Below are 26,193 nucleotides of genomic sequence, written 5' to 3'. Positions count from 1 at the left end.
TTATACTATATGTATTAAAAAAATATTAATTAAAAATTAATGATTTTAAATTAATAATAATAATAAGAAAAAAAATATACTTTTGACCAATAAGAAAGTTAGAGGTGTTAACAGCGTTAGAGGGAGCATGGAGCGTGATGCACAGCTTCTAAACCGTGTGGAAGGCAAACAAGACAAAATAAGACAACCTGCACATGATTATTTTATTATGCTTTATATTATATCCTTTTTCTAACAAGCATAACAATAATAATAATAATAACAAGTATCTGAAATCTGAGTTACAGAACACTTTTTAAGTGACATCTTCATCTCATCTCGTGTTGTGTGTGTGTGTGAAAAACCCAAGTACCAAACTACTTAGGCTTGCTTGTCGTGTTTCTCGGGTTTCCTATGACGCCTCTTGGGTATTTTGTTTCTCACTTTCTCAAACTGCCATAGATTTATCTCTGTCTTTCTCTGGTTCTTCTTCAATAATGAAGGTCTCTCTGGTTATTTTTTAGGGAAGAATCATGATTTTTAATTCTGGTTGAAGCCTGTGAGAACTATGGGAGGGGAGGATGAAGAATCATTGAGCATGGAGTTTCAGGTTATTCATCCATTTCTTGATTTTTAACGTCGATCTATTCTTTCTAATTCCAGTTACAATCTTCCAATCATTTTTTGCTTTGTTTAGTTTGAGTTGTGTGATTGGTTTTCTGACTTTTTCTTGTCTTGTGTTTAGAGGAGCAGTGGCTGCCACCAGCTCAGTAGGCCCCTTTCACATTTAAAAAAAAAAAACATTTTAATTTAAATTATTTCGTAATGAATTTATTATATTTTTATTATTTCATTTATCAACCACAGATATATTATTATTTTTTATTTGCTTAGGTGTACACTTTTATCTCTCATCTATCATCATTTCATAATTTTACTTTTTTTTTCTTGGATTTTATCATATTTCTTTTAAATTTTCTCACATTTTGTCGGTTTGATACATTTCTAACAAAATAACATGTCATAAAAGTTTGTAAAAATAAACTGACGTTCGTTTTCTAAAGGATTAGTGATTAAAAAATAGTTATTATTCTGTTTAAAATATAATAAAAATTTGAAAATATATGTAAAAGAAACTTGGGTGGTGAAAAATAAAATGATGATACCTGATGGTAAAAATGTTTAATTAAATCAAGATCATTTGAGGAGTTTTATTGATTACTCCTTTAACGTGTTAAAAATTACTTTATGTTTTATTTATATTCAAATAAAAGTAATATTCAAGTATTTAGAAATTAAATTTCACAACGAACGATATGATCATGGTTTATCGTAAAGACAGTAGTGATGAGATGAGACATTCAAGATTAATCAATTTTGTTGGGATTTATTTTGTTTTGTTCACAACTTATCCGATATAATTAAAATATGAATAACTTTTAACTTTGTTTATTTGATTCCTAATATTTATAAATTTCGAAAGAAAATAAATTAAAGAATAATAACAGTGTATTAATTTTGAAACAAAATTGTATTTTTGCAGGTATTTATTTTTAAATTCGTGGGTGGTCACGACTTTTTTTTTCAGGATTGAAGGTACAAATACTGGTAAAAGAAAGTAAGGACATATTAGAAGTATTAATGTACATGAAAAAATTGAACACAAAATAAGTTCAAGGTCAAACACAACCCTACTCATCATGGTCAATGATATAGTGATGGAAAGACAAAAATTTGCTAGAACAATGATCTTGATCTGAATTGCTTCTTTTTAATTTAGTTGAAGAATAAAGATTGAGTGGAGTTGGACAGTGTAATGTTATTCCTTTTTTATGTTCCCTTTCTTTTACTATACTCATTTGTTCACAACTTTCTAATTTGCATGGATTTTGTTTAGTACTGAAACTTTTTATGATTTGTGTCATTTGGAACGCATTCAATTCTATGATTTATCATACCACACACAAAATGTTCACCTTCCATTTGACTATTCCTTGCAAAAAAGGAAAAAAAGTGTGAAAAGGGAATCCTATTTTTTGTGTGTTGACTGGATAGAATATTGTTAATATTAATTCGGCTGATATCTGCTGCTTTGATTCTTGCCGAAAATGCAGGTAGATTCTATACATTCTGGTTCAATCTCGTTTGGGAGATTTGAAAATGAACCTTTATCATGGGAAAGAAGGTCCTCTTTCTCTCATAATAGGTACCTGGAGGAGGTTGAGAAATGTTCAAAACCTGGTTCAGTTATTCAGAAGAAAGCATATTTTGAAGCACATTTCAAGAAGAAAGGGATTTTTGGTATTATTCCATCCACAGTTCACGATGGATTATCATATAGAGCAGCCGGTGAAAGTGATGACTCTGAGGGAATTGGTAAACAAGAGGATTTTGAGTCTAATAATGACCACTACGTCCCATTTGACGAAATGTCCCAAAAGGAATTTGAGTTAGAAGAAGGTGACAATTATGTTGAAATGGATCCAAGATCCGAAGAAGATGTCATCCCAATTGAAGAAAACCATTATATTCAGTTTCGTGGAATTCCTGATGGTTCAAATTATCATGGAGAATGTGATGTGAACGAATATGAAGAGACCATCGAAGAATATCCAATGCTTTCATTTTCAAGTCTCGAGATGGAATCTTTCATAAATAATTCTAATCATTTGGAGGATGCCAATGAGAACAATAGTACTTTGAGTGAAGCTCATCGATCTGAAAATGAAACAAGTAACATACTCTTAGCTAATGACGAGGCGGTTATGGAAGTGGAAAAGGATGATGATGTTACTGTAAATACTGATGAATCATCAATAAGCATGAGTATAACTGTGAATGAACCAGCACAGGGTGTTGAGGAAACAACTATGAATTCTCTTGCAAAACCTTCTCCTGAGGTGTGCATTTCCGTGAGTTTAGTTCCTGTTTTTTGCCCATGGAAAGATGCAACATATAGAATGGCTTATAATGAAAGCACTATCAATGCAATGAATCAAGATTACTCATATTTATGACATGTGTATTTGTGCTTTAATTTTATATTTCTTTGAACCAAAGCTTATGGTTTCCCCGTACAGTTATTACATTGTTTATATTTTTCAATTATATTATTGTCTTGCTATACTCGGGGGTTGACATAAGTGTGTTTAATTTATCCATAGGAAACAAAGCTCAAGACTCAACAGAATTCTGAAATGAAAAATGTTGGAGTTCAGGAAAGCACGGTTACATCAGCTAAGGATCCTGCTAGGCATCCCAGTAGAGAGAGTCCAAGGAGAACAAATATGGAAAAGAATTTACCAAAACTTTCAACTCCAACTAGCAAAACTTCCAAAGAAGTAAGGACTTAATAACAATGTACTTAGGGATGAAAGAAGGATATTGTCTCTAAATTTTGCTTCTTTTTTTTTTTCAAATGATTACTCTTCTATGTAAGTGGCTTGCTTGTGAATTGTTAAATACCGCTAATTTTAAGGCCTCGATTTGCAGATTTCCAAAAGCACAGAGAAACAAATTCGTGAAAGCAAAAGGTAATTTTTGTTTCTTAGTTTTAACTGGTTATATTTTCACATTCACAGACTCAAATATGTGTTTTGAATTTTTAATAATGAAAATGTATCAAAACTACGAAAGGGTGAAGAATCCCAACTTTCGCTTTAAATTCCAAAGGAATTCAAGAAGCAAGGAGGTTTTGTAAACCTATGTGAGATTAATCATTCGTTTTCCCTCATTTTTACTTGAGACAAGCATAATCGTGTTTTGCAGGTTGAACCAAGCTTTTGATTCTATGAAGTCCAATGTTAAGCCTAAGGCTGCAACTTTTAACTTCAAATGTAGTGAGCGAGCAGAAAGGAGGAAAGAGGCAAGTAAAGTGCTATTTTTTTGGAATCATTTCTGTTTGTCTTAACAAATGATATAGAATGCATGACATTTTATTTGCTGTCCTGATCCTGTCAACTCAGTTCTACATGAAGTTGGAAGAAAAATTGCATGCAAAGGAAGCAGAGATTACTCAGATGCAAGCAATATCACAGGTATGTTAGCCAATAATAGCTTATAGTTTTATGAGATGGCAAGAATATCAGAATATCAAGCGACAAGCTCTTTGTATGAATAAATGAGTCGACATTTTTACATCAATGGAACTTGGAACCATTTTTTAGAAATTGTTACATGAAGTTTTAGTGATATGTGATATGTGTGGAATCTGTAGGATTCTAATTGAAGGGGCTAATATGATTGTTACCAGTGAATTTGCTAATTGAATCCATTCAATTTACATCAATGGAACTTCGAACCAGTAATTCATTCTTTTCCTAAATTTTATCAAATATTTCTTGAAGCATTGCCAAATGCAGAAAAGTGAAATAATATTGTGTGAAATGACATTTGTCTGAGAAATCTGGAAATCGCAGTCTTCAAGTATTGGATAAGAGGTGTGGCAAACAACAAAGAATGAGGAAACAAAAGCGTAGAAGGATTTTAATATATCTTTTATCTAGTATCTGTAGTGTAGCTGGCTCTAGTTATTTGCATTTCTTGTGAAGCTTGAAGAAACTTTATTACATTCAGGTGTTATTTTTGTAGGAAAAGACAGAAACTGACATTAAAAAACTCCGAAAGAGCCTCAACTTTAAAGCAACACCAATGCCTTCATTCTATCGCTCAACTCTGTCTTTACAACCACATGGCAATAAGGTACATGTTTTTGGAGTTTTCAGTCTACTTTTGTTCGTGAATTAGTGCTTGCATACAATCTGCTATTCGTTGCAAATTAGTTGTTCTGTTGTCTCAATCCAATATGCAACTTAATGGGACCTTCTTGGTCGTCACATATCTAGTACCCTAGTTTTTGTTTAAGAATTTCTTAATAGAAATGAAATCAAAGTGCTTTTTTCTTTCTCTGTTCGACTTCAACCATTTAATGTTTGCGAATTCTTCCTTTTCAAGTCTCACAACCAGGTTGTGTCAAATAACACCAGAAGTAAGAAAGAACAGAATAAACCAAAATGTTCAACGAGTGGATCAGATGCAACAGTTCCTCCGAAATCAAAGGTGGGAAACAATCTGGATACTGGTGAATCGATAACAGTGAGAGAACCACATGGTATCTCAGTCAAAGAGTGTGCCAAAAGTAAAGCATCTGAATCTAGTTTGATTTCTCCTGCTGCATCAACCAACCATAGACACGTTGCTAATTCTATGACAAATAATCATGCTTCTGGAAAGAAAGAAGGAGCAAAGGTTTCTTCACAAAAACAGAAGGTATCAAATAGTTGTAAAGGAGCAAAACAACAAAACAACGAAAGAAATAAAAATGGTGAAACCACAAAACACAGAAATGATATAATGAGAAAAGGTGTGAGGAATGTTGGCTTGAGAAACATTTCCAAAAGTGGTAATCTTATTGTACATGTTTCCTCTTAAAGAGTTTACCACTTAAGCTTTATAACTAGAGACATTTCAGGCTCCAGCATAAAACGAAAGCCGAATGATTACCACTTCATACGAATCAATTAAGGCATATTGCACATTGAGTTAGAAACATTTCTTGTGTTTTATTCATGATATTCAATTGATGGTATATTTGAGACAAGTTATAGAACAATATGGGTCATGTTACTACTTCTCTAAGTTTGGTAGAAGTAATGTATAAAATAAACATGGAAGTTACCCAGTAACTAGTAGTGGGCATGTTTTTACTTGATTTGGATCTTGTGGTCTTCTCTCCATGTTGAAGAGTGTTCATTTGTTAATTAGAATATAAATGGAATGACATTTATGGAAATTCTAATTTGTAATTAACTTATTTTTTTAGTTTATCATGATCTGCTGGTAGACTATAATACATTTATCTTCCTTTAATACCATTTCCTTTTATAATTCTTTTAATTTTATCAACCTTGTTTTTGTTAACTTTTTCAAAATTAATGAAATTTGTGATTGTTATGAAAATTTATTTATGTGTAACGGTGTAATATATATATATATATATATATATATATATATATATATATATATATATATATTGTATTCTTTATAAATATCTTTTTTTAAATATTTTTAACTTTATTAACTTTGGTTTTTTAACTTTCTTAAAATTAATGAATGTTTTGGTTGTTATGAAATTTTTTTTTATGCATAATTGCACAATATTTTACATAATTGTTTTACTTTCATCCAAATATTATTTGGTATCCGGTTTAAAATTTATACCATTAAAAAAAATTTATAGATATTTTACATTGAATATGTTCTTTTATATTAAATATTGATAATATCATATTTTTTGTTCCAGTGATTTTTTGAAAAAAATAATTAATTAATATTATAATAGTAAGAAAATAAGCATGAGTACTTATATGAGTGCACATGTTATCCAGTGAAAAAGGGGATGGAAGAAAAATTTTATAATCAATAGAAGTAAAGATGGCTATAAATTTTTATTTTAGAGATGCAATTTGGATGTTGAAACATGTCCTTGTCATGCTGTATTGTTATAGTTGCAAGTATCTTAAAAGATAGATATATTTTGATTAGCAAAGCAATAAGTAACTCTAATGATGGAAAATAGTTTCATTATATATGAATAATAAATTCAGGTGTAAATTGAGGCATGAATCAGGGGCATTTGCATTTATAGAAAACGATCCTATTTCAAATATTGATAAGTTGACTATTGTACACACAGTTCAAGGGTTATGAAGTAGTGATGAAAGTAAATAATACCATCACAAATTTTTACACCGTTTTTAACAAATACATTGCAAGAAATATATGTAATAATTATATCAAATCAAGAAGAATGACATCACAAACTTAGTCGTATGTCATAATAAGGTTTAAATTTTTTGAAAAACATAGTCTTAAGTTCAAAGAGGTTCTTTTACTTTTGTGTTAACACAATGTGATAAACAAACAACATTAGCTAAAGTTTGTTAGAATAATTACTAGAAACCACCATGCTTACGCTTACACTTAATTCATTCATAAGTATTATTTGTCAGAGGAAGGAAATATTTTGTATAATTTATTAGAACAAAAAATAAGTGCTTAAGTACTAATGGAAAAAAATATGTTTGTATATTGGAAATAGAGAGAGATTGAGTTATAAATACAATCTAACATTCATTCTTCTAACCTATTTTTGCCCTGGAAACTTGAAATTTTATATTCGTTAAAAAAACTTAGGATTAAATATGTTTTTCGTTCCCCAACTATTGGTCGTTTTTGTGTTTCGTCCCTCTTTCAAAGTATGGTACTTTTTAGTCCTCAATCTTTTTGAAACTTTGGTTTTAGTCCTCCAAAACTAACGGAGTTAAAAATCTGGTGATGTGTCTACCATCTCTGTCCACATGTGTTAATGTTGTGATTTGTATCTCTTGACACGTGTGATTAGTTGACATGTGTTAAGTGATGTGGGGAATGAAACTCCTTCCTCGTTGATGTATAATGAAATTGGTATTGGTACTCAAAATCACTTAGGGTTCGTGTTAGGATTGCTGTGGTTTGTTTCCATTTGGTTTGTGGTTCATCTTCGCGTGCATTATTGGGGTTCATGTGTTCGTTCTTTGCGTTTGGCTCGTGAAAGACCATCCATTCTTTGTGGTTCGTTGAGGTGGTTCGTGAAAGAAAGGGATTTCTTTGTGATTCGTTGAGGTGGTTCGTTGAAGAAGAAAGGCGATTCTCTGTGGTTCGTTGAGCAAGGTAATTTTTTAGTTTTAGTTTAATTTGTTTTCTATGTGATTCGTTGAAGAAGAAAAGCAATTGTGTGTGTAATGTGCATTGTGTTGTGCATTGTCAGCCTAATGTGGGAAGTTTTCATTTGACCATGTAGGAAAAATGGTTTTTGACGTGAGTTTGTATCATATGGGGAAGTTCATCAACAAGAAGGGTATATAATATGTGGGAGGAGAGATACATGTTATTAGGGGAATCGATCCCGACATGTGGTCATACTTTGAAGCGGTGGGAATTGTTAGAGAATTCAAGTATGATGGAGAATTCAAGCTTTGGTGGAAGGGTTCGAAACAAAAGGCAATGAACAACCTCAGACCACTGACAGATGACAGAGAAGCCATTTTGTTGTCTAACTATGCAGAGGCAAAAAAGGAGGAAGTTGAAATTTATGTTCAACATGGGCAACCCAGTCAGGCAAAGGAAATTAGTTTTCTTACATTTGGTGAGGAGGCAGAGGAAATAACAGCAGAGGAGATGGAGGAACAGGTTGTTATGGATGAAGAAAATATTGGTGGGGTGGAGGGAAATGTTGAAGTAGAAGACTTGGTACTAGATGACGAAGAGGAAGAGGGGAATGTTGAGGGAGAAATGGTGGAAGAGCAAGATGATGACGAAGAGGAAGAGGGGAATGTTGAGGGAGAAATGGTGGAAGAGCAAGATGATGACGAAGAGGAAAAGGGGAATGTTGAGGGAGAAATGGTGGAGGAGCAAGATGAAGAGGAAGGTGAAGAGCAAGGTGAAGAGGGCAATGTTCTTGAGGGCGAAGGGATGGAAAATGTTGATGACAGTGAAAAGGAGAGAATGACAAATGATGATGATGGGTTTTGGATGGACAATGTGACGGTGAAGGAAGAGAGAAGAAATATTAATCCAGTTTTGGATAGGTGGAAGAAAATGAAAAAGAAAAAGAAAAGTGTTAGGAGGAGATTTGAAGATAGTGAGGCGGCATTTGTCATTAACGAAGAGGTTGGAGAACATGAGATAAATGAAGATTATGAATCAGATGAGTTGTCCTCAAATGTAGATAGTGATGAGGATGTGATGGAGAACAAAAGGCACTTTCCAAGGTATAAAGCAGAAGATATGAGGGGATTCAATTTTAGATTGGGAATGGAGTTTAAGTCTTTGAAGGATTTTAAGAGTGCCCTACAGGAGCATAGCGTTTTGAATGGAAAAGAAGTGAAGTTTGTGAAGAATGATACGAAGAGAGTAAGGGGAGTTTGTAAGAAAGAGTGTGGTTTTATTATTATGGCTAGCAAGGTAGGAAGTAGCCAAACCTTTAGAGTCAAAACTCTAGTTGGGCACAATTGTGGAAGGACTTTTGGTAGCAAAAGTGTAAGTGTAGAATGCATTGCACAGGTTTTGGTTGACAGATTTGTGAATGTTGCAGGGATGACAGTCATTCAAATCATAGATGAAATAAAAAAATCATATAGTGTTGGAATAACATATTGGAAGGCTGGAAGAGCTAAGAAAATTGCAATGGATTTTTTAGTGGGTGATGGAGAAGGACAATATGCTCGTCTGTATGACTATGTGGCTGAGTTATTAAGAGTCAAGGCTGGGACCTTCAAGATTAAGGTCAATCAACCCCAACCCACCTTGGCACCAAGGTTTGGGTCATTTTACATGTGTTTGGAGGGCTGTAAGGAGGGTTTTTTAGGTAGTTGCAGGCCATTCATTGGGGTCGATGGTTGTCACTTGAAGACAAGTTATGGAGGTTAGTTGTTAGTTGCAGTAGGAAGAGACCCTAATGACCAGTACTTCCCACTAGCTTTTGCAGTGGTAGAAACAGAATGCAAAGACACCTGGATGTGGTTTTTGACACAGCTGCTTGATGATATTGGAGGCATAGATTGTCAAAGGTGGATCTTTATTTCGGATCAGCAAAAGGTAGATTAAAATTTTTACTTTGTTTAGAATTTTATTTTGATTATGTAATACTTATTGTTGTATTATGCATGCAGGGATTAATGTCAGCTTTTGATGATATCTTGAATGGAGTAGAACACAAGCTGTGTTTACGCCATTTATACAACAATTTCAAGAAAAAATTTGGGGGAGGCCTAGTCATTAGAGACCTCATGATGGGGGCTGCGAAGACAACATACCATAAGGAATGGGAGAAAAAAATGGGTGAGTTAAAAAATCTGAATGTCGATGCATTTAATTGGTTAATGGGTATACCAACTAAAAATTGGTGTAAGTATGCTTTTAGTGCTTATCCTAGGTGTGATGTGTTAATCAATAACTTGTCAGAGTCATTTAATAGTACTATTTTATTGGCAAGGGACAAACCTATAATTACAATGATGGAATGGATTAGATCATACTTAATGAGTAGGTTTGCAAGCCTTAGAGAAAAATTTGACTCATATCCTGGTGATGTTATGCCTAAACCGAGGAAAAGATTGGATAGGGAGGTTGAAAAGAGTGGTAATTGGCTTCCTGTTTGGGCAGGGGGTTCACAATTTGAAGTAACTCATGGCTTTACCATGGACAAGTTTGTTGTTGATTTAAGTAATCACACATGTACTTGTTATTTGTGGGATTTGGTAGGAATACCATGTAGACATGCTGTTGCTGCCATTCATTACAAATCAGAAAACCCAGAAAATTATGTTCATCCTTACTATAAAAAAGATGCCTACAGAACTTGTTATGCACCAATTATAAGTCCTATCAATGGACAACAACTTTGGCCTACCTCTGACTCTCCACAACTACTGCCTCCCATTTACAAAACACCTCCTGGGAGGCCAAAAAAATTAAGAAGACGAGAAGCTGATGAATATGTCACCCATGGAAAATTGTCAAAGACCAATACTGCTATAAGATGTGGCAGTTGCAATGCATTTGGACACAATTTAAGGACATGTAAAAAGAGTCAGAAAAGCAAGGTAAATCTTCTTGGTTATGTTATTTACAAATTAATTTATTTACATCTACATAAATATCTAACTATCTTACTACTTTCGTAGAACAAAAGGGGTGCTTCTGCATCAACACCTGGATCTACTGCAAGAAGGGGAGCATGTGCAGGCAGGGGGGCATCATCCTCAACATCACAAGCTGGAAGGGGATCGGCCAGAGATGCAGAGGCTGGGGCTGCATCAACATCAGGAGCTGGAGGATCTGCAACTATGCGTGAAGGAGGAATAAGAGCATCCTCAAGATTGGCTGGACAAATTCTAGGGTCTCAAGCAAGTTGTAATTAAGAAAGTCTTTTAAGATGTAATTTCAGACAAGTTGTAGTGGAGAAAGTATTTATTTAAAGTAGTGGTTGGACTCCTTATTTAAAGTAGACTGGCTGGACCACTTTTTTGTCCTGTAGTTTCCCATGCTTATTCAATTGCACATGTAGTGACACTAACCCTTTAATATATGCTGGGACCACTATTTGTACGAATTGACCATTAATCAATGTGGACCACTTTTGCAGTTGTTGATTATTGAACCACTATGCTTTACCATTCGGTGTAGTCAGTAATTTTTAAATAAGCATTCGGTGCTATATATTTGTTATATCCAGTGAATTTATTTCTTATCTGACACTAAGATAAATTTGTTAGATCCAGTGCATTTGCAACTATATGGTGAAATTTTAATTTACATACTTTTAGCCTCTGGTGGCTGCTAGAACAAGTCCTTCTTGGTAAAATAAAGTTGCTTAAATCATAATTTTCACTGTCTAAATTGATTTCTGCAAAATTGTCATCCAAACCACCACTTTTGGTGTTAAATAGCAACTCAAATACTTCTTTCTTGGTTTTTAAATCCACTATAGAATCTTTCTTAACATCTTTTCAGTGCCACCTTTCTATGCAAAACTTTTAATTATTTGATTTAATATGGTTCAAAATCTGCACACAAACTGTTTGACAAAAGGACAAAACATTTTATTCAATTTCAAACTTCAAAGTACATCCACAACACAACATTACCTATCTAATTACAATTACAATTTATCTTCAACACAAACAGAATACAGAACATAGTTGTTAATGCCCATGACAATACAAAAAACACCAACATTATTTTGAAATTTTTTCTCTCTTGCTCTAATTTCTTCTTCAGCTTGTCCTTCTTCTTCCTTAGATCCAACACAACGTTTTCAATACACACTTCAACCTCTTCACTCTTCCTTTGTACGCTTCTTTGAATTTCAATATCTCCTTCATCAACCTATTCAAAGAAGTTACAGCTTGAATTACTCTGCAAAAATAAAATTACAAATCACGAATACAATCTTCAACACAATAAATAAAGCATTTGTTTTCACTTACTGCCCAATTTCTACATCGATAAAATAATCTCTCTTTGTTCTTCAATGTAGTTTCCTTCAACAACAACAATCTTTCTCCACAACCACAGTTTTTTGAAGCTAAGTGAGAGGATCCACATGTTTGGGACATTCCAGAACCTATGCTCCTTGTTGTACAACCTCCTCTATCACCTTTCATTTCCCTTCAAAAGTCATTAAGAAAGAAACTCAAGTTCGAAAACAAAACCCTTCAACAAAACCCTATATCCCCAAAACCATCCATTTATTCACACGAAAACAAAGAAAAAAATGAACTTACATGCCCAACTACACCAATGCCCAAGAAGGTGATATGCAAGCTTCAACCTTCTTTTCACCTCGTCTTTGCTCAAACCCTTCAGACAACACTTTGCAATGAACCTAATAAAGCACACTTTACCAATTTTTGATTAACTTTGCATTTAAAATGTAAGAACACGTGTCAAGAGATACAAATCACAACATTAACACACGTGGACAGAGACGTTAGACACATCACCAGATTTTTAACTCCGTTAGTTTTGGAGGACTAAAACCAAAGTTTCAAAAAGATTGAGGACTAAAAAGTACCATACTTTGAAAGAGGGACGAAACACAAAAACGGCCAATAGTTGGGGGACGAAAAACATATTTAACCCAAAAAACTCATTTGTTTCATCTAGTACAGTATTATTTTTGTTGAATTTATTTTAATTAGGTTAACAATCGAGTTAAAAAGTTTAAACACCTTGGCCATGTTGATTGTAGCCAATTAATTATGTATCATGAAATCATTATATTTTATTAGTCAACTTATTAAAACGATTTAATTAATTAATTATGGTTAAGTATGAAAATTTTATTATGTAAAAGTTATAAGAATATTTTAATTTATTATGGACCAAATTAAAATATTAAAACTTAAGAAAAAGTAATCGATAGAGGTGTGATACGACCTTGTCTAGAAAATAGTACGATCACATTCTAGATTTGAATCCTCACGAGTCACAATAAAAAAAATCAAAGAAAAATGTGAAATAAAATAAGGATAAGGATGCCACAATCTAGCATATTGATAGGTCAAGTGAATATTCGTCACAAAGATATTAATCTTTGATAAGAATCAGAGTTGTAATCCAAAGACTACAAATGTATATAATATGACTCACAAGTGTTTACATCAACTTATAAGATGAATGTTGTTGATAATTGTGTCTATCACAAATTCAATGGAAGAAAATATATCTTCCTAGTCTTGTATGTTGATGACATACTTCTTGCTACCAAGAATATAAACATGCTCCAACAATATAGACATGTTACAAGAAACCAAGAGATTTCTATCTAGAAATTTTGAAATGAAAGATCATGGTGACGCCTTCTTTGTATTGGGATTCAATACACCAAGATCGATATCGAGGTATTCTAGGATTATCACAAAGGAATTATGTCGATAAGGTGCTTAAAAGCTTTTACATGCAGGATTGTAAAGTAAGGGATACTCTAATTGCCAAGGAATACAATTGTCGTCTTATATGCCTAAAAGGAAATCTAGAAATTTAGGAAATGGAGAAAATTCTCTATGCATTAGTAGTAGGGAGTTTGATGTATACCTAAGTATGTATCTTCGGATATAACATACATAATTTAGGTTTTAGAAAGATATTTATGCAATATAGGAATGAATGGATCATTGGAAAGTAGAAAAAAGAGTTGAGTTATTTATAGAGAACAAAGGATTATATGCTCACATACAGGAGCTAAGCATAGTTAGAGATCACTAGATATTCTAATTTAGACTTTGTAGGATGCTAAGATGGTTTGAGATTCAAGTTAGATATTCATGTTGGTTGGTGGCATGGTTTCTTGGTGTAGTTATAAGAAAACCCTTATGACTTCAACCGCTATAGCTATAGAATTTGTTGCATCCTTTAAGGTATAAAATCAAGGAATATGGTTGAGAAACTTTGTCATAAGGCCGCATATTATGGATGGAATTGAAAGATTACTCAAGTTATACTGTTACAACTAATTAACTATTTTGTATTCTAATAACAATAGGAGTTTGTACAAGTCAAAACAAATTGACAACAAGTTCCTAATTGTTAAGGAAAAGGTACAAAATGGACAAATTTTCATAGAACACTTACAGACAAATTCCATGATAGCAAATCCTCTTACTAAAAAACTTAGATCCAAGGTTTTTCATAAACATGTTGCTCATATGAGTGTTTTAAATTTTTAGGAATATTTGGTTTAGTGAGAGTTAGTCACTTTTGTGTGTTTTTGTTCCATGATTGTTTTCATATATGTATACATTGTCTTTTGAACATATTTGGTGTGATAAATATATGGTTTATTATTAAAAAATTATACTTTGTATATTAAGGTTATTGTATTGATCTTATTAAAATAAAGTAAGAACTAGTTGAAAATAGACGTTTACAAGTCATTTTCATGTAATTTTCATACTACATATTCCATGATAAATCCATGCCATTTGGTGTTACGTTTAACAAGGAGGAGGTGGTTCATTACGATAATAAACATCAATGAGACCTAAATCCAGTCATAGAAGAGATTGACATCACTCTCTATCCAACATTAAGACAATGGGTTATTGGGTCTTCACCTTTATATGTCGCTATACTTTCTCATTTATACATAATGTAAAACTTAAACACTTGACATTGTCAGTACCACGTCACACTGTCATTACATGTCAGATTGACACGTGACAATGTTTTTTGTTTAAAAAATAATAATAATTAAAAAATATTTAAAAAATTAAAAAATCTACAAACTAAAAGGTGACACTTTTTTTAACCGGGTTGGTACAGAACTAATTATAACTATCTAATTGTTAAAAAATTTTAAAAATAAAAATCCAATTTAAAAAAAAATATATTTAAAAATAATCACCAAAAATAAAAATATCTAAATGATTAAACCTTTATAAGAAAAAAATTACACTCCATAAAATAAAAGATTTTGCGAAGTTCATACCTCACCTCAGCTACCACCATGATATTGAGTAATAAGCGGTGCAGGCGCAACACACTTGTCTTCGCTACTGTAAAATAGATACACGTATTCTTTTTCTGATTTGGGCAGAGAGCAAATGGTAACTTTTCTCACATTCCCTTTCATGCCTAGAAACCTCTCCCCTCTGCAATAAATACACTCTTCACCAGGTACATTCACCCTCCCCAACGATTTCTCTTATTCCTATTTTTTCTTATACTTACTTTTCTACAAATTTAAGGATTTGCATTCAGTCTAATCAATATTTTATTCATCAAGTACAATTTGAGAACCTAAAAAAGAAATTATCTTTGGAGTGAATAAAAATCAATTACAGATTTGCAGTTTAACCCGAAAGAAATGAAAGCTGTTTGTGTGTTCATGGAATTGAGATTCGTCATCCCAATTCGGCAAGTTCAATTCTTTCCAATAAGAAGTAACTTATATTGCGGGTTTGGTGCTGAAATATGCACACTATTTGTTTGATAAAAGTTCTACAGCGAACAGAATACACACATGACGATTATTTTCTTTGCAGGTTCTGAATGACAATCCAACTGCCACATTTGTAATTCGTACTAGTGAATAATGTACTGCACCTTTTCATTTCCCTGTGTTTATTTTGTTCCGGTGGGAAGAATTTGTTGCAACTACAGAAGAGTCACTGTAGCAGCACATTCGAAAAGAAGAAGACCGCCACCAAAGGATAATCGGTATCGACCATATCCTAAGCAACCTCCAGATTTTGGTGTTAATTTGTTCTTGAAGAAGCCTAGCACCACCTCTAAACCAACCGAGGATGATTTTGATATCAATGAACAGAATGACGATGAGGAGGATGAAAATATTGGTGTTGTTTGGGAATCGGATGAGCTTGAAGCCATCTCATCACTTTTCCAAGGTAGAATTCCGCAAAAACCTGGAAAATTACATCGAGAAAGGCCTCTTCCTCTCCCAGCTCCCTACAAGCTCCGACCGTTGGGGCTACCCAAACCAAAAACACAAGTAAAATTGACAGCTCCAGCTGTAGTTTCTTCACGGGCTTCTATGGCTAAGAAAGTGTACAAAAGCCCGAGTTTCCTAGTTGGACTGGCAAGAGAAATGAGTAGACTTGGTCCAACTGAAGATGTATCTAAAGTTCTTGGGAAGTGGGTGCAGTTCCTGAGAAAAGGGTCCTTGTCATTGACAATAAGGGAATTAGGTCATATGGGATTCCCTGAGAGAGCTCTGCAGACATTCTTATGGGCACAAAATCAACCTCATCTTTTCCCGGATGATTGGATTCTGGCCTCAACTGTTGAGGTCTTGGCTAGGAACCATGAGTTAAGAATTCCGTTCAACATTGACCAGTATACTGGTCTGGCAAGTCGTGCGGTATTGGAGGCAATGATCAAGGGTTTTATAAAGGGAGGGAACCTTAGACTTGCGTGGAAGGTTCTAATAGTTGCCAGAAGGGATAAAAGAATGTTGGATTCTAGCATTTATGCTAAGTTAATATTAGAACTTGGAAAGAACCCTGACAGACACAGGCATGTGTTGCCCTTGTTGGATGAACTTGGAGAAAGAGATGAATTGAATTTAAGCCAGCAAGATTGTACTGCTATTATGAAAGTATGTGTTAAGATGGGGAAATTTGAAGTAGTTGAGAGCCTCTTTAGTTGGTTCAAGCAGTCTAGCTATCAACCAAGCGTAGTTATGTTCACTTCTGTTATTCACAGCCGTTACACAGAGAAGAAATACAGGGAGGCATTGGCTGTAGTTTGGGAGATGGAGTCTTCTAATTGCCTTTTTAACCTTCCTGCTTATCGTGCGGTAATAAAACTGTTCGTTGCTCTGAATGATCTATCTAGGGCCATGAGATATTTTTCAAAACTTAAAGAGGCTGGATTTTCTCCCACTTTTGGCTTATACAAGGACATGCTTCAAATTTACATGGCCTCTGGGAGGACTGCGAAGTGCATAGAGATCTGCAAGGAGGCTGAAATAGCAGGTTTCAATCTAGATAAATATCTGGTGATAAATTAAAATTTGTAGACTTGAAGATCAAGCATTGTCATTGTTTTACAAAATTGTAAATCCCTCTGTCTAGTATAGTCTCGCTGTAAATTTTCCCAGTTTCAATACAAGTTGTTCCTCCAATTCTTTCCTAATCCAATTTACTCTTCCGGCATTCTTTACTGATCTTGTATGATTTCAAGTTGTTTTTGTTTTGGATTTTAGTTCTTGCACATCTTTATGTTCTGTTTTCTTCTTGCTTGATGAAATTGATTTTACAACTCTTGATCATAATTAGATTTTGACTGACTCTTGAAATCTTGTGACATTTCCATTTTGGGATTTTGAATTAAAAGCCTGATTTTAAAGAATCTAAAGTGATCTTACCTTTTCAAGATGTCTTCTTGATAAGCAAGATTAAGTTTCGGAAAATGAAGGTTGTGATTATACAGTGCTAAATTCTGATTCACGTTTTAGTGAAATTGTTATGCTGTTAGGAACCCATAATTGAAAAGAGAAAGAAGAGCAATATTCTTTACTGGATAGACCGAAAAGAACACAAAAATAGGAGAGCACTCTCTCCTCCAAGGGTTTCCCTTCACAAAAAGCTAAAGCTCAATCTACAAAATTATCCCAAAAGTCCCCTCCATACCAGGACCCCACAATTATATAAAGGAAACCTTACTCACTCTAACAACCCATCTAATAACTACTTAATCTGTTTCCTCCTATCATACACATCATATCCTATCATTATATGCTGCTGCAGAACAACCTTGTCCTCAAGGTTGGAACAATAAAGCTTGATCCCATGGCAATGTGATATTGTCTTATCATCGAAAGGGAACCCACTGGCTATTGTTTGCAATTTCAGATCTGGAGACTTGGGTGGTAGACGATATGAGAGAATTGTTAACTCCTTCTGTTCCATTAATGATAAGAACTGCTTCAAACCAAAAGACCTGGAAAACCAGTGAGTTCTTGCATGGCTCAAAAGTGTTGTTGCAAATCTGCGCGACAACTTTCGTTTTCTCATTTCTACTTTTAGATCTTCCGGAATTGCTTGGCTGTCCCCATAAAGCACAAGTGTTGCAGTATGCTCTGAAACTGTCTGCATTGCTTTCGTTACTGAAGTTTCTTTCCTACCATCTTTACGTTCCTTCATTGTGAGTAATTCAAGATGGCTAGTTAATAACGTCTCTGCAAGAAAATCGAAAATTCCTTTGTGGCCACTGCTAGAAGCAAGATATGTAAGTGTTATATGCTAGGAAATTCAGGATATGGATCTATAACTGCTATAGTGGATGCACCCATGTACACCGAGACCTCAACGGGGTCGCTCCCTGACCCTATTGTTTTAGCTCCAGGCCTCAATAATTCTTCTCCCTCCTCATCTGGTTTACTATTCTGTGATTCTTTTTTCCTTCTTCTCTTCATCATTAGCCAAGTATTCTCCTTCTTCAGAGAATTTCTTACCTTTCTTGATGTTTTGCAGACTATCTTTCTCAACATCCTTACCCGTTTTTCCGTCTTTCTTTCCTTTCATGACAAATTTCTCACTTCCTTTTGAGTCCCTTTCTTGATTCTAGTATCCCCATATCATTTCTTTCAATTCTTGGACCCTTAATTTGACTATGGCTCTACCCTGTTTGTTGGTCAATCTTTCCAAGGCATTGACTTTCCCTTCCATGCTTCCACACCTTGATCCGGCAGGTTGAACTAATTTGTTAGGAACCCAGAATTGAAAAGAGAAAGAAGAATAATATTCTTTATTGTAAAGACTGAAAATAACACAAAAATAGGAGAGTACTCTCTCCTCCAAGGGTTTCCCCTTCACAAAAAGCTAAAGCTCAATCTACAAAATTATCCCAAAAGTTCCTTACACGCTAGGACCACCCAACTATATAAAGGAAACCTCACTCACCCTAACAACCTAACTAACAACTACTCAATATGTTTCCTCCTATCATACACATTATATCCTATCATATGCCCTTTTCTTTCTTTTCTTTTGTTTACCTTTTAATTCAGAATCAAATTTTTGAATGATTTGGAAACTTGAATTGTGAAATTCTGCACTGTTTGGTCTTTAATCAGGAACCTAGATGACCCTAAAGTGGGTCTTTCTTCTCCCAAGGTGTCTTCTTGAGACAGAATTTTAATTCAATTAACCAAATAAGCCAAGAATCTAATTCTGGGTTTTGCTGTGCTTTATATGTTTCGTGCAATTTCTTTCTGTTAAAAGATTTTAAGTTGAGTATGTCTCATTAATTTCTGCTGCAAGGTGCCATCTTTTGGTTTCATGCTTAGTGTAGTGGCAGTCTCGGCCTATTTAATTGAGGTTTTTCGATTCTTTGAAATTGGTTCTCACTTGATAAGTTCCGCATCTGCATTATATCCATGATTTTAACTTCCTTGCACTGCATAGCATCTTGAATTCCCAGTTCAGTTTCATGCATGATAGTTGATACCCATTTGGGGTTTTGCATTTTTTACATTTTCTTTACCAATTAGACTTTCTTAGAATCATTCCATATTGCATTAATCATGTTTGTAACCTTGGTAGCCTAGTTGAATCAATTTGGTGCATAAAATGCAGATTTCACTGTTAAATCCATAATGCTGTCATTGATAGATTTAGATGTGATTCATGATCCTGTGCATAGCATCCATGTTTAGTATACAGCTTTCATATTCTAGCATCGTTTGGTACTTTTTCAATTCAACATATTGCGTTTTGTAGAGCATGGTTACAACACCACGAAGGTCACTGCCACCTTTAGGATCAAGAAGTGACTTAGATTCTGTGTATTTCTTACATGATTAAATGTCATCCTTCATCTCATCTCATTATTCTAGGTGTGTAGGAACCATTGCATCTGCAGTTTATCTCCATTCGTACGTAGTATTTTTTTTTTTTTTTTCATTCTGCATTTGATAGCATTGTGGACAGAATTTATGTTGAACCTTCATATCTGCATCAGGTTTTGTAAATCTGTAAAATTCAGGTTTCAGCTGTAGGTTTTTAGCCATGCATACATTCATTGCTTTTAGCTTGTATTATTCATTCATAAATATCACTTTAAACTTGTTCCAATCACTGCATGTGTATTTTCTGCATTAGCATTATAAGAAAGCAGATTTGGTCTTAAACATGTGTACATATGCTGTCAAATCTGCTAGTTTTAGGTTCACATGCATGATTTCAGTTTTTGCATTCCATTTAGCATTATAACTGCATATTACTCCTTACTAGGATAAATTAGACTTGTTACATACATTACTTCATAAAATTCTGCATTTTAGTACCCTTGTGTACTTGCATCAACGAGATTCTTAAAATAGACTTGCATCAACGAGATTCTTAAAATAGCCATTCTGCATCATTTTAGGCATTCTTGCATCAATTTTTACATCATTTTACATTCTGAAAGCATGCATTAAGTGCATTTAGATAGTTTTATATATATATATATATATATATATATATATATATATATATATATATTTTTTTTTTTTCATTCCCTCATTGTTTCCAATTTTATCAAGGATAAAAATACAAACTAAAAGCTTAATTTTCACCATCTCTGGATTGATTCCCATGTATCCCTACACGACATTAGAGGGAAACGCTTGGATTTTGTTGGCCTGATGTGACTAAACGGCTACCAGCACTCTTATGGGATATTGCGCTTTCCTTTCCTTGGAGGAAATATTACGTTTTGGAAAAGTAAGAAATAAAATATAGTGACTCGATCAGCGCGGTGAATATAGGATAATAACATCTCTTTTGAACTTATAATGTGAAACAACTCTTTTTAGAGTTTAACTTCTTTGAAATTCAACAATGAAAATGTATTGTGATAATCAAGCTATTTTTCACATTGCGTTAAATGTAGTATTTCATGAGAGAATTAAACACATAAAAATTGACTATTAATTGTCATTTTATTTGAAAAAGATTATTGTCAAAAAAAATTTATACTGAGTTTGTCAGATCAAATGAATGACTGACTTACAAATATATCGACCAAGTCTTTAAAGGAATCTCACATTCGTACATATAATTTATATGTTCTAATTTGAGAAGGAGTATAGAATAAGTATTAAAATCTAGAGAGTAAGTAGTTGAGTTGAGAATTACTTTCTGTTGTACCTATGAGTTATACCTAGTTCTGTACGTAGAAGTCTAGTGCAATCTTTTTGATCTTTTATTTTCTCATTGTATTAGATTTCTATCATTATAAATATTATAAATAGAAGATCATATATATAATTTATATGCTCTAAGGGAGTATAGAATAAGTATTAAAATCTAGAGAGAAAGTAGTTGTGTTGAGAATTACTTTCTGCTGTACCTATGAGTTATACCTATTTCTGTACGTAGGAGTCTAATGCAATCTTTTTGATCTTTTATTTTCTTATTGTATTTGATTTCTATCATTATAAATAGAAGATCATAATAAGGGTCTTTCAACCTCTCTAAAATTTATTTTTCTCTCTATTTTTAATCTTAAGTCTTCCAATCATGAGATCTGATCCTTCTGATGTTATCCAACAAAGCTGCACAAGGATGAGCGAGATCAGAATTCAATACCTCATGAGCACAGGCCATTTTTATCTAATGAAACAGGCTTATAATTTAAAATTGGGCATTATTATCTCTAAGTGACCAATTCTTGCTTATAAGTATTATTGCAGAGAATATTTGAAGTGAATATCACCTCTCTCTAACTCCCCAAATTTGTTGTGTGCTTTCCCACGTATTTTCTTTTTGAGTCCATGCCTCCTCCCACCAAGATTACAGTTTCAACATCAACGGAGAGTGTAAAACTTACATGATTAATGTTTTATGTTAATGACTTTCATTTGCTGTCCTGGTCCTGTTAACTGTTATTTTTTGAATCATTTCTGTTTATTATGAATTTTTATTTGTTGTCCTGATCCTGTCAACTGAGTTCTGCATGATGTTGGAAGAAAAATTGCATGCATAAGAAGCAGAGATTAATCAAATTCAAGCAATATCTCAGGTAAGTTAGACAATAATAGCTTCTGATAGCAAGAACTCGTTACATCAATGGATGAGTTGTCATTTTTACATCAATGGAACTTGGAACCAAGTCACACAGTTTTCCAATGAATTTTGTTTCTGCTTCTATATGTCTATGGTACAGGAGAAGCAAAAGACACACTGATATGGTTGACTAGAACGAGATCTGATGGTTGTCCAAAATAGTTAAGTTGTAGTTCATATATCAATGTCATGTGCCACTTAATCTCATTGAGAAATTGTTACATGAAGTTTTATTCGTGTGATATCTGGGGAAACTGCTGGATTCTAATTGAAGGTGATTATAGGATTGTTACCAATGAATCTGCTAATTATGTTTTTTAAACTATTTACAATTGACTATTATTTTATTTTTTTTATTTCAATTTGTATCATTAGTTCATTCTTTTCCTAAATTTGTCGAATATTTTCTCCACTCATTGCCAAATACTGAAAAGTAAAGTAATATTGTATGAAATGACGTTAGTCTGAGAAATCTGGCAATCGCCGTTTCCATGTATTGGATGAAAGGTGTGGCAAACAGTACAGAATGATGAAACGAAATGTGTAGAAGGAATTTGTTATATTTTTTAGCTAGTTTGCAGTGTAGCTGGGTCCAGCTATTTGCATAATGAAAATGTTATTTAAATAAGAAAATTAAAATTTAATAAATTTGAATTATTTTATCCAAGCAATATTTAAAAGATAAAATAATTTTATACTACTTCAATTTAAATTTAACTTATTTTATGTTCCAATTTTAGAAGTTATATTTATCAAAATTTGAAGTTAATTCATTCATTGTTCGAATACTTGCCACTACCAGGTAATACAATTTATTTAGCATAATTTTGTTCACAAAAGAAACAATTTTATAATGGTGTCCTAGTCGTTATAGGTCGAAATTAAGATACAAAATAAATCAATAGAAAAATTTATAACACGAGTTGTTATGGAAACCAAAAGAATCAATAGCAAACTAGGCTAAGCAGAACATTCTAAACCAAATTATTTAATAAACTAAGCAAAGTCTAGAACACAGGATCTGATAGAAAGCAAAATAACATAGGTGCCGATTTCAATTGAATATATAGTTACAACTGAGAAAATATCACTTTTTGGGGGCTGAATACATTTCAAGTCCCATAACTCTCCATCCACCAATGAATTTTAGTTAACTTTAAACCCTGATTAGAAACAAAATTGTTTTACATAAAGAGTAAAAATAAAAGGGCCCCAACAAAAAACCAGCAAGTCCCTTATGCTAAATTAAACTGGTCCTGCTGTCTTAAGTATCTATGTCCTGCATCTGTAAAAATCCAGCATTTCTTCCTCCACAGGATGAGTATTGCCTGCTATGACAAGGCAATGTAAAGGTGCTCCAAAATCAATTAACTGCAACTGCTTCATTGTTCCAGCTACTATCATCTGATCTTCACTACCAAGCCGTGCAAGCCCAACACACTCGGTATCCTCAGTATAGGCTACAAGGCAAACAGGGGAAGGCCACTATAAACTAGATAGATACATATATTTCTTGTGACAAATATATATAAAGTATAAGCTCTTACCACAGTGAAGATTGGATCCTGATGAGAAAATACTAGGGCATACATTTAAGAACCACATATAAAGACACGGAGCAGACAAACAAGGACCATAATTACATAAATGACTGATCTGTAACAACAACTCAAATATCTTTGAAAACAAAGCAATTTGACATGTGAAAAATCTAGAACTGATGATCACAATATACAGTCAACAGACAAATTATGATACAGCCAATGATTTGGCAAAAACAAGGAATTGATAAATTCTCCAGATAAGAAATGGTTATACTATTTCATCTTCACAAATACGCGGCCAAGAGAGCAGATTAAGCATGGAAACTTATGAATGTCCGTGGGAAAGGGAATGGATTCAAACATTCAAGAAGTAATAAGGTATCCAGCCCAAATTTCAAAGGTCTAAAAACATTTGAAATTAATGCAATCAAGAAGCAAACAATTTACAATTGAAATTTATCAAAACTACTGTGGTGTTAATGCTTAGGAACTCACCAGATTCTTCACGATCTTGCACAATCTCCAAAAGCTGCTCAATGGCTGTGTTTATCGTCATATATCTGGGTGGTTCATAAGCTTTTTTTCCTCTGAAATGACCACAATAAAAAGGATACATGAAACATACAAAGAAAAGCCTCAAACTAAACAATTCAATGAATTTCATGACTGGCAGAACTTCAGCAACACCTACACGAGAAACAGAAGAAAAAAAAAAATACTATTTTGAAAATCAACCTGCACAAAGATTCTAGTGTGGGCTCCTTCACGCGAATATCTGTAACCATACCAAATTGGAAATTATATTAGCTCTCTCAACAAACAAAAAGGAAGAACCTTTAGCACACTAGTCAAAGAAGAAAGTTTTCCTCTAATGTCCTTAACTTCAGATGGTACAATCTTTTGAACATGTTATTGAATAAAATAAAAAACTCTTATGCTAACTATCTTTTAGTTATTTACGCCACACTCTAGGCTTTAACATCAAGTTCAATAAAAAGGTTTTGAGTTCACTAATCAGCATTGAAGGAAAAAGCACACACAACATAAATCATACTGTTTCATAGTGTACCTACTGAATCAGACTATAATGCATTACAGCATGATGTAAGTACAAGAGAGACATCAGGTTCATTATATCTACAGAACAATTTCCTTCACCGTAAAAATTAATACAAGAAAACATAAATAAAACAAATTAAGTTTCTACATAAACTAAAATTAGCTCATACATATATTAAAAATTAACTTATTAGGAAGCTAGCAAGAGCAAGTTTCAAACTTAGTTTAATTTTTCTTCTTATTTTCTTCTCTCACAAGCGTTTACAAAGAAGACTATCCAAGCAAACTCTAAAGCACAGATAACAGATAGTAACCTAACAAGCAAAGAGTGTGCAGTCCCATGAGTCGGTTTCTCTGAATTTTTTCATAGAAGCTATCAGGTCTCCATGTCTCAGTAAAGAAAGGTATAGAAACAGTCTCCCCATATCGGTAAAGCTGCAGACCACAAATTCCAATAGCATTCATCACAGATGCATTGTGCACTATTTTGACATCAATTCCCATCTTCTTGGCTCGAACAACAAGATCAGTGTGAGTGGTAGCTCTGGGAAAAACAACAATCAATCAAACCGTGAATAATTAGATGGAAGAAAATGTTGCACTGAGAAGAAAACAATAGCATACCCAAAAGGGTCCCCAACGACTAGAAAAGCAACGTGGTCATGGTGAGCTTGGGCAAGAATTTCATCGGCCTTTTCTTCAACCATTTCTCTGTCGGCAAGAATAATGGGTTTACCGTATAATTTTTCCTAAGAATATGAAAAGAGTGAAAATTGAAGAATGAGGTAAAGAGTAATGGGAAAAAAAAAGGAATGGGAGATAAAAGATGATACCAAGTTGGAGATGCCATTGGTGGAGAGACCAAAGGAAAGGAGGGAAGTGTAAGCTTCCATATAAACCTTGTGGCACTTTTTCACAGCTTCCAACCCCTTCAAAGTGATATCTTGTTCATCACCCAATCCCAAACCAATTATGTATAACATTTTTGTTCTCCAAGCTTTGATCTTTGCTTTTGAAATCACAAAAAAACCATTTACTTCACAACGAGAGATGAGTCTGAGAGAAAGAAAAGACTGCGGTCGTGTGTGTTGCAGGGGTGACTCCTAGGTTTTCTCACTCCAAGTGAAAGAGGGAAACTGCAATCTCTTTAATTCTTACACTTTCTATTAAGAAAAAAGAAATACCTAATTCAAATATGGATGTTTTTGAAATGGATCAAAATAATTAAGTTTTTTCGAAAATTAATTATATACACAATATGCATAATTTATTATTCAATTTTACTGAAAAAATGTAAAAAGTTTTGTTTCTTAAAATTAATTTAAATATATAAGCTTCATTAAAATATATAAATGGTTTTAGTCTGAATTCTGTTTAAGTGTTAATTTTCTATTAGTATTAGAAAAATTAACTTTATAAAATAAATTAATAACACTAACACATGTATTTTAATTTTTTTTAAAAGTGTTAATATCTTATTTAATTTAATATAA

The 26,193-nt window shown here is 33.4% G+C and overlaps 3 protein-coding genes across 3 annotated transcripts; 2 read left to right on the top strand and 1 right to left on the bottom strand.

The window, feature by feature from the left end:
* The first annotated feature begins 266 nt into the window (after positions 1 to 266).
* Positions 267 to 5,695, top strand: LOC106765542 (protein WVD2-like 5). The gene is made up of 9 exons (XM_014650206.2): positions 267 to 407; positions 504 to 589; positions 2,094 to 2,879; positions 3,144 to 3,320; positions 3,472 to 3,512; positions 3,748 to 3,844; positions 3,945 to 4,016; positions 4,570 to 4,680; positions 4,933 to 5,695. The coding sequence occupies exons 2-9, from the start codon at positions 548 to 550 to the stop codon at positions 5,407 to 5,409; spliced, it is 1,803 nt and encodes a 600-aa protein (XP_014505692.1). The 5' UTR covers positions 267 to 407; positions 504 to 547; the 3' UTR covers positions 5,410 to 5,695.
* Positions 5,696 to 14,979: 9,284 nt separating this feature from the next.
* On the top strand, positions 14,980 to 17,207 carry LOC106766925 (pentatricopeptide repeat-containing protein At2g01860). The gene is made up of 2 exons (XM_014651716.2): positions 14,980 to 15,198; positions 15,567 to 17,207. The coding sequence occupies exon 2, from the start codon at positions 15,617 to 15,619 to the stop codon at positions 17,051 to 17,053; it is 1,437 nt and encodes a 478-aa protein (XP_014507202.1). The 5' UTR covers positions 14,980 to 15,198; positions 15,567 to 15,616; the 3' UTR covers positions 17,054 to 17,207.
* A 5,912-nt stretch (positions 17,208 to 23,119) lies between these two features.
* LOC106767046 (probable diphthine methyl ester synthase) lies at positions 23,120 to 25,848 on the bottom strand. Its single transcript, XM_014651862.2, has 6 exons — positions 25,534 to 25,848; positions 25,325 to 25,449; positions 25,015 to 25,244; positions 24,377 to 24,416; positions 24,137 to 24,228; positions 23,120 to 23,557 (listed from the first exon to the last, which is right to left on the bottom strand). The coding sequence occupies exons 1-6, from the start codon at positions 25,681 to 25,683 to the stop codon at positions 23,370 to 23,372; spliced, it is 825 nt and encodes a 274-aa protein (XP_014507348.1). The 5' UTR covers positions 25,684 to 25,848; the 3' UTR covers positions 23,120 to 23,369.
* Between the last annotated feature and the right edge of the window lie 345 nt (positions 25,849 to 26,193).

This window comes from Vigna radiata, chromosome 7 (genome assembly GCF_000741045.1).
Source record: "Vigna radiata var. radiata cultivar VC1973A chromosome 7, Vradiata_ver6, whole genome shotgun sequence".
NCBI lineage: Eukaryota > Viridiplantae > Streptophyta > Magnoliopsida > Fabales > Fabaceae > Vigna > Vigna radiata.
The sequence above is the reverse complement of the archived record's forward strand: the minus strand, read 5'-3'. Positions and strand labels throughout refer to the sequence as shown.